Genomic DNA, 10,920 nt, shown 5'->3' with positions numbered 1-10,920 from the left:
TCAAAAAACTTGTAGCTTCTTTCTACCAAGAACCCAGTTCTAAGCCACTTCCACATTTTAGGTTACAAAGCATCCCTATCACAGTACCAAAATCCAGCTGGCCCACAGGGCAGAGCACTGAGCCAAAGGGGATTATTCTCAAAACTTAAAATCTAATGGAAGTTGCCTTGCCAGGTTTGAGACTTGCTGAGGATCCATCATTCTTCATTTCTTTCTCATGTCTCTCCTTTGGAATGGGGAGTTCAGCCTCTGCTTGTCCCACCATTGTATAATATTTTGGAAGCAGATAAACTGTCTGGTTTCACAGGATCACAGCTGGAGAATTTTGCCTAAGGATGAATTGTACCTAAAGTCTCATTCACGCTTGATTTAGATGATATTTAAATGAGATTTTGGATCTAGAGTTGAAGTTGAAATGGGTAAAGAATTTTGGGACTGTTGGGATTCTGTGAATGTATTTTGTATGTTTGAAGGACCTGAACTTTGGTAGTGGAGTGTTATAGACTAAATTGGGTTTCCCAAGAATTCATGTTGAAGTCCCAACCCTGTAGTGTGACTGTGTCTGGAGATAGGGCCTTTAAGAAGGTTATGAAGGTTAAATGAGGCCATATGGCTGTGGCTCTATCCAGAATGACTGGTATCCCTACAAGAGGAGGAAGCCACACCAGGAAAGTATACACACAGAAAAAAGGCCACGTGAGGATGTGGCCAGAAAGCAGCCATCCGCAAGCCAAGCAGAGAGGCTTTAGCAGCAGCCAAACCTACCAATACCTTCATCTGGGACTTCCTGCCTCCATAAATATGAAAATAGAGTTCTGTTGTTAAAGTCACCCAACCTGGGGTACTTTGTTATGGAATCCCTAGCAAGCCAAGACAAACTGTGAATATAGAAGGTAAACCAAAATTCAACTATCTCATGATCAATGAAAGAAAGCAACATTTTCTTTTTCCATCCCATTTCAGGAAACTGAAGCATTTACTAGTGATTTCTGCCAGCTTCACACTCACGAGGAAAGGAAAGGTCAGAAGATCTCTTGGGGTAGGAGCTGATGACCAGACTTGGTCCTCCTATGTCTATGCAAGTGAGACTTCTGGCTAAAGCCACGTCCACACTCCCTGCAGACATACGGCTTCTCCCCAGAATGGGTCCGCTGATGCCGGATGAGGGCAGACTTAAAGCCGAAGCCGCGCCCACATTCATCGCAGACGCAGGGCTTTTCTCCCGAGTGTGTCCTTCGGTCAGAGATAAGCTGTGACTTCTGGCCAAGTCCTTGCCCACACACCCTGTCAACATAAAGCTCCTCCTCTGAGTGTGTCCTCTGGTGTCGGGTGAGGAGCGACTTAAAGCCAAAGGCGCGCCCACACTCGGGGCACAGATAAGGCTTCTCCCCGGTGTGTGTCCTCTGGTGTCTGATGAGGGTGACCTTCTGACCAAAGCCACGCCCACAATCAGGGCACAGGTAGGGCTTCTCCCCTGTGTGTGTCCTCTGGTGTCCAATGAGGGTGACCTTCTGGCTGAAACCCCGCCCACACTGGGGGCACAGGTAAGGCTTCTCCCCTGTGTGTGTCCTCTGGTGCCTGATGAGAGTGACCTTCTGGCGAAAGCTGTGCCCACACTCGGCACAGACATAAGGCTTCTCCCCTGAGTGTGTGACCTGGTGACTAAGGAGGAGTGACTGCTGCCTGAAGCCACGCCCACACTCGAGGCACAGGAAGGGCCTCTCGCCTGTGTGTGAACTCTGGTGCTGGAGGAGGGATGCCTTCTGGCAAAAGCCTCTCCCACACTCGGGACACACAAAGGGCTTCTCCTCCAAGTGTGTCCTCTGGTGTAGAATGAGGGCTATCTTCTGGCGAAAGCCTCGCCCACACTCCTGACATACAAAGGGCCTCTCCCCAGAGTGAATCCTCCTGTGATTAGTGAGGGAGGATGTATACCTGAAGTGTCGCCCACATTCCCTGCACACATACGGCTTCTCCCCCGAGTGCTTCCTCTGGTGTATGGAGAGGGAGGCCTTTTGGCTAAACTGACGCCCACACTCTGGACACAGGTATGGCTTCTCCCCGGTGTGTGTCCTCTGGTGCTTGATAAGGTCTGATCTCTGGCAAAAGCCTCTCCCACATTCAGGGCACACATGATGCTTCTGGTGGCTGAACAGGCTTGACTTTTTGCTAAGTCCCAGTCTATAGTTTCCACGTATGACTGCTCCAGATTCTGAGGTGTCTACTCCCTTCAACATTGTGTCTGACCCGCCGGGACTCATCCTCTGGGCCAGGCGAAGGTCTATTCCTCCTTGTGTGTTCCCTTCCAACCATTCTACTGGGTCACCTTGATGTGGGTTGAAGAATGTCCTAGAAATTCTGCTTGGCCTCTTTCTTAATGAGGTGTCGGGGCCTTCTGTCTCTCTACTTTCTCCTTTTTCACTAGAGCATCTTGGAGCTTCTAGTTGGAAGTCACTTCCTGCAGATGAGCTTGGGAAGATCTGTGTGGGATGACCACTTAGTGCATACGGTCTGAGGAGCTGCGAGCTAGAAAAGGCCACCAGGTGGGGAAGACTGGGCTGGAATTCTGTCCTAGGCTCTGCTAGAGAGAAAGTCTCGGTCAGAATCACCACAGGTGCCTGTGGATTGCAATACCTGCCCAGCAGTTTTCTTCAGATGTTCACAACAAAGACCTATCTTCCAACCCACAAGGGCACATTACATGCTCTATTGCAGCACAGAAAACCCACACTACAAATTAGTCCTATCAGCCAAACCAGAAAGTTCAAAAAAGCATCACAGGCAGCTTCAGCTCTATAAACTGCTGCAAGTAGAGTTACACATTGATTTTCCTTTCTTGGGCGCTGCTCTCTTACTTTTGCTCCAGCTCACGCCTATGAAACCTTGCCTGAGAAACATTTGTTTGGCCTGCTGTTTATGCAAGAGCCAAGAACTTGGTGTCTGAGCTGCGGTAAGTAACCGACTGATTACGATCCTGAAGATGCTATAAATAAGATCTAAACATCTGAACGGGAGCCATATTTTGGGCTTCCTTGACTGTGGCGACTCAAGTAAGGGGCACCCACGAATCAGATAAGCTGCAGCAAGAGATACTGGTTCCTGTGTGGAACAGGCTTTAGGCCAGGGAGCTTCCATAGCAGCCTGATGTGAGTTGTCTCCTGAACTGCTGCATGGACACTCTAAGTCCTCTTGAAGAAGAGGAATCCCTGATGCTGCCCTCCTGGCAAACGAGGGTGCTATCCTCTAGCCTCTGGGCAGACTGTGGCCAAGTATATTCCCCGAATAGCATTGCACAACACTGCGTACACTGTTTTGCTCAACAATCCAGGATTTTTAAAAAATCTGGCGAATTAAGGAGACGTTCAGCGTTTGAAGGTTAGTAATAGATGACTTATTAGCATAAAGATGTTTCAGGGATTATACATATTTTGGCTTAAGCATATTCTTATCCAAAACTGTTAAAACTATACAAATTGACTTTTTCAAAAAATTTTGTTTCTAGGTTTAAATAGGCTGCCAACTGGAGATAATACTAATTCCCATGATGGTATAAATTAAACGCTCTGGAAACTGGCAGTGCTTTCAGCTTCCCTAAGTTGATACCATAACTCCTAGGTAATTATGGACTAAGTTCTTTTTTTTTTTTTTTTTTTTTTTGAGACAGAGTCTCACTCTGTCACCCAGGCTGGAGTGTAGTGACGCTACCTCAGCTCACTGCAATCTCCACCTCCTGGGTTCAAGCAATTCTCCCACCACAGTCTCCCGAGAAGCTGGGATTACAGGCGCACCCACCACGCCTGGCTAATTTTTTGTATTTTTAGTAGTAATAGGGTCTCACGATGTTCGCCAGGTTGGTCTCAAACTCCTGACCTCAAGTGATCCGCCCACCTTGGCCTCCCAAAGTGCTGGGATTACAGGCGTGAGCCACCGCACCCAGCCCCTGGAACAAATTTTTAAGAGCCTTGATCAGAAATGTACCCCACAAGTAGCAACCCATAGCAAGAAACTGAATCAGGGTTTTGAGTGCCCTATCAGAACAGAAGTGAAGAATTTAATGGAATTAAACTATTTAACAGAAGACCCTTGGTTTAAGGCAGATGATTATAAATAGAATACTGATTTATATGTTATTCCATTTGTTAACTATTTTTAGTCACAAAATATGTATTTCTTATTTTTGACCATACTATTCCTAAGAAAAACTCCTTGTATCGTTGATTAGAGTCAGTAAGATCATATCTGCAAGAGCGAACTTAAGCAGCTTTAGGGATTGCCATTCACAGTCCATCTGGAATACAGAGAAGGTCCTTCGTATTAAAATATTCCAGTGGAAAAAGATGTGAGTTTTGCAAGATTACAGCATGCAAAAATCACTACACATAAATCCATTTTATTTCTATGTACCATCAATAAACAACTGAAAATTGACACTTAAAAATAGCATAAAAAAATACAATACTTAGGGGCAAATCTGACAAGAGATATGTAAGGCCTGTATACTAGAAATGGCAAAACAATGCCGACAAAAATGAAAGAAGTCTTATGTAAATGGAGAGCCACACTGTGTTCACGCACGGCAAGACACAGTATTATTTACATGTAAGTTCTCCACAAATTGATACAGATTCGACTCGATCCCAATTCAAATCTCAGCAGGCATTTTTGATAAAAACTGACAAGCTGATTCTAAAATTCATATGAAAAAAAAAGAATAACGAAAAGAACTTGCAAAAAAAAAAAGCAAAGATGGAGGATATTTTATTTTATTTTGAGATGGAGTCTCGTCGCACTTTGCCTGAGTTGGAGTGCAATAGTGCGATCTCGGCTCACTGCAACCTCTGCCACCCGAGTTCACACGATTCTCCTGCCTCAGCCTCCCGAGTAGCTGCGATTAGAGGAGCACACCACCACACTCAAGTAATTTTTTTTGTATTTTTAGTAGAGATGGGGTTTCACTATGCTGACCAGACTAGTCTTGAACTCCTGAGCTTGTGATCCGCCTGCCTCGGCTTCCCAAAGAAGATGGAGGATTTACAGTGAGTTCAAGACCTAATAAACCTACAGTAATCAAAACTGCGGTATTGGCATAGAGACACTAACAGAGGAGTAGAAAAAAATATAAAGTCCAGGTATAGACCTATCATATATGGTCAACTGATTTTCCACAAAAGTACATAGGAAATTCAGTAAAGAAAGGGTAGTCTTTTCAATAAATGGTGCTGGAAAAATTGGATACTTGTATGCCCTTCCTCCCCTAAAAAAGGGGAGGCCTGAATTTATGTACATTTTTATATTTACTCAAAATAGGCGTATAGACCTAAATGTAATTAAAAATTATAAAATTACTAAAAGAAAAAAATGAGAACCTTTTTGACCTTAGTTTAGACTAAAATTTCTTAAATATACTACCAAAACTGTAATTCATAAGAGAAAAAATTGAAAACTGGATTTCATCCCAGTTAAAAATTTCTCTTTGAAAGGCACTAGTAAGATTATAAAAAGTAAACCACAGAAAAAATGTTTGTAAATCATGTATCTGATAATAGACTTCTATATAGAATATCCGAAGAACTCTCAAACTCAATAATACAAAAACAAGAAACCACATTTTTAAATGGGCAAAAGATGTGAAAACACACTTCTCTAAAGAAGATATAAGATGGCAAATAAGTGCATGAAGACACTCAACGTCATCAGTCATTAAGAAAATGTCAAAACCACAGTAAGATGCCACTCACTACACAGCTATAAGAACGTCTGAAATTAATACAATAACCAAGCCAAGTTTCGACAGATACGGAACACCCGGAGCTCTCATACACTGCGCTGCCGTGGGAATGCAAAAAGGTGCAGCCACTTTCGAAAGCAGTTTGTGAGTTTCTTCAAAAGTTAAATATAGATTGTATCCATCATCATACAACCCAGCCATTCCAGTCCCAGGTATTTATTCAAAAGAAATGAAAGCATTATATTCACACGAAAACTTGTATGCTTAAAACAGCTTTATTTATATTTGTCAAAAATGAAAACCCAAATATCTTTCCATAGGTCAGTATTAAAATGTGACCTAGCCATATAAAGGAATACTCAGCAATAAAAATTAATAAACTATTGATACACACATCATAGATAAAATTCAAAATAATTATGCTGAGTGAAGAAACCAGTTGTATAATCCAGTTATACAAATTCTAGAAAATGCAGACAAATCTACAATTATAGAAAGCTGATCAGTGGTTGCCCAGGTACAGGGGAGGACAAGAAGGAGTGGGAGGTAGGATTACAGTGAGGCAAAAGAAAACTTTCAAGGATGACAGACATGCTTGTTACTTTAGTTGTGGCAGTGGTTTCATGCATGTATACATATACCAAAACTAACCAAATTTTACACCTAAACAAGTGTAGTTTATTATACCTTAAAAACACATCTTTTTTTTTTTTTTTTTTTTTTTTGGCGGGGAGTCTCGCTCTGTCACCCAGGCTGGAGTGCAGTGGCCGGATCTCAGCTCACTGCAAGCTCCGCCTCCCGGGTTCACGCCATTCTCCTGCCTCAGCCTCCCGAGTAGCTGGGACTACAGGCGCCCGCCACCTCGCCCAGCTAGTTTTTTGTATTTTTTAGTAGAGATGGGGTTTCACCGTGTTAGCCAGGATGGTCTCGATCTCCTGACCTCGTGATCCACCCATCTCGGCCTCCCAAAAAAAACACATCTTATACCTTAATTACTGTATCTTAATAACATTTTTATCATTATTTTACTTTTGTTTTTGAGACAGAGTCTCACTCTGTAGCTTAGGCTGGAGTACAGTGGTGTGATCTCAGTTCATTGCAACCTTCGCCTCCCAGGTTCAAGCGATTCTCACTCCTCAGCCATCTGAGTAGCTGGTATTACAGGCATGCGCCACCAGGCTCGGCTAATTTTCGTGTTTTTAGTAGAGACAGGATTTCGCCATGTTGGCCAGGCTAGTCTCAAACTCCTGGCCTCAGGTGAGGCCACCTCAACCCACCTCAGCCTCCCAAAGTCTGGGATTACAGGCGTGAGCCACTGTGCCCAGCCCATTTTCATATAATGAAATTTTTTTAGAAAGACAAAAGCACTCAGTTGCTACATAGTGTAACACCAGCTATATAGTTATATTTAAAAGCAAAAAACAAAACAAAAATAAAATGCCAGGAAACCATGAAAATAAACAAGAAGATAAAGCAGGCAAAAATTAATTTCTATCTCCCAGCATTCATATAAAATTAATTCTAGTTAGATTAAAGACCTAAATGTTTCCATAATTTGGGATTTCTACAAATCAATAACAAAAAGAATAAACCCACTGAAAAGTAGGCAAATACCTTGAATGGTCAAATCACAGATGGGGAACCAGGAAGGGCCAAGCAACATATGAAAAGATGCTCATGCTCACTAGTAAGCAACTTAAAAACCCGTCTGAGATTTCACTTCCAGCTGAATAGATGGATAAAACATGAGGTCTGACAATCCCAAATCTTGGTGAGGATGTGCAACAAGAATTCTCATAGACTCCTGCTGGGAGCATAAGCTGCCATGCCTACTTCAGAACACAAGTTGGCATAACTTATGTAAGTTGAGGCTATGCATGTCTATGAATGAGCTACTACACACCTAGGTATATATCTTTTTTTTTCTTTCTTTCTTTCTTTGTGAGATGGAGTCTCGCTCTGTCAACCAGGCTGGAGTGCAATGGCGCAATCTCAGCTCACTGCAACGTCCGCCTCCCAGATTCAAGAAATTCTCCTGCCTCAGCCTCCTGAGTAGCTGGGATTACAGGCATGCACCAGCATGCCCGGCTAACTTTTCTATTTTTAGTAGAGATGGGGTTTCACCATGTTGGCCAGGCTGGTCTCGAACTCCTGACCTTGTGATCCACCTGCCTCAACCTCCCAAAGTGCTGGGATTACAGGCGTGAGCCACCGAACCCGGCTGGTATATATCTTAAGAGAAACTCTTGCACGTGTTCCCAAGGAGGCATACATGAATACAGAGCAAGATTATTTCATAGTCAAAAGGTTGGAAACAACTTAATAATATTATGTGCAGAGAAGTTTGCAGACATGCAAAACAACACCCTATATGAATGAAGAACCCATGGGATGGAATAAAAGGATAAAGGCAGTCATGGAATGCTAACTCAGAAAACAGAGGCGGAGGAACAGGACACAATCAGGAAAAGTATGGGGCTATTACCTGGCTTTATAACATGCTATCTCTTAGGCTATACGGCTGCCCCAACCCTACTCATTGTACAGTTTTTCACACCTTGCTATGATCTTAAATAATCTATGATAAAAAGAAACAGAGTTATGAGAATTTACAGGATAGAAATGATGCACAAAAAACCTACCGGGTTAAGAATAGAAACTGGCTGGGCACGGTGGCTCACGCCTGTAATCCCAACACTTTGGGAGGCCAAAGCAGATGGATTGCCTGAGCTCAGGAGTTCGAGACCAGCCTAACCAATATGGTAAAACCCCATCTCTACTAAAAATACAAAAAAATTTAGCTGGGCATGATGGTGGGCACCTGTAGTCCCAGCTACTCAGGAAGCTGGGGCAGAAGAATCGCTTGAACCCAGGAGGTGGAGGTTGCAGTGAGCTGAGATCCTGCCATTGCACTCCAGCCTGGGTGACAGAGCAAGACTCTGTCTCAAAAAAAAAAAAAAAAAAACAGGGGCAGAGGACTTAGTCTCAAAGGACAGGTACTGTTTTGAAGATCACGCCAACCACATGAGCCCAAGAATGGAGAAATCCTGAATGTGCTCGAGACAGGAAGCCAAGTGAGGAGTGAGGCTCCCTGATGGAGGAAGGAGATGGAATGCCAGGGGTGCCCTCTCCTGGGGGGAGGCACACAGTGTGGAAGGCAGGCAGTGCCATGCAGCCTTTACCAGCGGCCTAGGAGGCCTGAAGAAGAAGAACTTCCTCCTAGCACTTCAAAAACAGCCCCTCCTTCCTTACCTGCTGAGCTCCTCACTGCCCTGCACCCTCGCCTGCCCAGGGTTCCCCACTCACCTGGACAAAGGTCCAGAAGATGTTCGTTATCCTCTCTCCAAGGTTCGTTCCCTTGCTCCAGCTGTTCGATGAGTTTTGGTTTGGAAAATGCAATTCCTACTCACAGAAAAAAAAAAAAAAATACACAAGGTGATCTTGAGTTCGTGGTTTAAGAGGCTATCTCAGAACTCAGAGCCAACCCAGGAATGCAATAAACCCAGAAGGTGATAGGGAGGTGCGGGGGTGGAGTAAACAATGAATGCTGAGACAGAATGAATACAGGGAAGGGATCCTAGACCTAAAAGCAATATGTTGATTCTACCCTGTGCTTGAGTCAATAAAAATATTCCTCCTTTTGAAGGAAGATAATCTTAGAGGAGGAGCCCAGCCAAGGTAAACAGGCCTGAAATGCAGTGTCAGACACACGCTCACAGCACGCACACACACACACGCACACATAAAACTGCTCTACTAAAGTCAGGCATTCTCTGGGGGAATAGGGGATAAAACTGTTTTTCTTTCTGAGTCAGAGGCATGGCAGCTGCTACGTAAGAGATTAAAATGCCCACAAGCAGAATCTGAAACCTTAAACAGGCCAGTCTTACCCAGGGAGACCAGATGGCTGTAGTTCTCCAGCATCACCTCCCTGTACAGGGTCCTCTGAGCAGAACTCAATAGCTTCCACTCCTTCTGGGTGAAGGCCACAGCCACATCCCGGAAGGCCATCAATGCCTGTAACACAAACACATCCCTGCTCACTCAACAGCCAGCCACGCCCACTAACCAACTTAAGCCACTAACCATATTCAAGGCAAAAAGAAAGCAGTCCTAGAGCACCCAAGTGAGATTTATAGATCCTGCTTTGAATCTGAAACCTGGTTCCATATGTTCAAGACTATTAATCCCCTCCATACACTGATGCTGGTTCTCTTTCTGGGCTCTCTGTTGTACTGATCGAACGCACAAGTTTGATTATCGCGCCTACACAGCAGGACTTGAAATCGGGTAAATCAATTCCTCTCACTTTATTCTTCATGTTAGAAGTTGATTTAGCTATTTTAAAACAGCCTGTGCCTGTGCCTTTCTATGCAAATTTTACAATAATCTTGTAAAAGCCCTTGCTGAAATTTTGATAGGATTCCCATTAAACCTGTATATCAATTTGGTGAGAACTTACATCTCTACTATGTTGGATCTTCAAATTCATAAACACAGTATGTCTCTCCATTTGTTTAGACAGTCTATGATTTATTTCATCAACATTTTCTGATTTTCTGCAAACAGACCCTACACGTTTTGTTAGATTTACACCTAAGAATTTCTTCAGCTTTCTTCTTTTTTTAGTAATTTTAATGGTATTGTATTTTAACTTCAGTGACCGTATGTTCATGCTATGACATATGATACAACTGTTTGTCTGTTTTATCTTCTACATGGCAACTGGACTAAACTTACTTAGCTTTAAAAGTTTTTTTCCCCTTCATTCCTTGAGATTTTCTACATAGACAATCATGTCCTCTGCAAATAGGAACAGTTTCATTTCTTTGCTAATGTGGTTAGAACTTCCAGGGCTATGCTGAATGAGCGTGGTAAGAACAGAGATAACCTTGGTTTGTTCCCAATTGTGGAAGGAAAGCATTTAATCTTTCACCATTAAGAATACTGTCCTGGGCCGGGCGCGGTGGCTCAAGCCTGTAATCCCAGCACTTTGGGAGGCCGAGACGGGCGGATCACGAGGTCAGGAGATCGAGACCATCCTGGCTAACACGGTGAAACCCCGTCTCTACTAAAAAATACAAAAAACTAGCCGGGCGAGGTGGCGGGCGCCTGTAGTCCCAGCTACTCGGGAGGCTGAGGCAGGAGAATGGCGTAAACCCGGGAGGCTGAGCTTGCAGTGAGCTGAGATC

General features: G+C 43.7%; 1 protein-coding gene across 4 annotated transcripts in view; it reads right to left on the bottom strand.

Annotated features, from left to right (window-relative positions):
- Window positions 1-402: 402 nt before the first annotated feature.
- ZNF169 (zinc finger protein 169) overlaps window positions 403-10,920 on the bottom strand; it is a 43,762-nt gene continuing 33,244 nt past the window's right edge. Inside the window, exons 3-5 of one of the 4 annotated variants that reach the window (XM_025360604.1) lie at window positions 9,619-9,745; window positions 9,035-9,130; window positions 403-2,945 (exon numbers count right to left, since the gene is read on the bottom strand). In XM_025360604.1, coding sequence (XP_025216389.1) covers window positions 1,023-2,261 — 1,239 coding nt within the window. In that variant the 5' untranslated portion in view covers window positions 2,262-2,945; window positions 9,035-9,130; window positions 9,619-9,745 and the 3' untranslated portion in view covers window positions 403-1,022. The remainder of the gene's footprint in view (window positions 2,946-9,034; window positions 9,131-9,618; window positions 9,746-10,920) is intronic. The other 3 variants (XM_025360602.1, XM_025360601.1, XM_025360603.1) reach the window with 3 other exon arrangements.

Source organism: Theropithecus gelada, chromosome 15 (genome assembly GCF_003255815.1).
Source record: "Theropithecus gelada isolate Dixy chromosome 15, Tgel_1.0, whole genome shotgun sequence".
Lineage (NCBI taxonomy): Eukaryota > Metazoa > Chordata > Mammalia > Primates > Cercopithecidae > Theropithecus > Theropithecus gelada.
The sequence above is the reverse complement of the archived record's forward strand: the minus strand, read 5'-3'. Positions and strand labels throughout refer to the sequence as shown.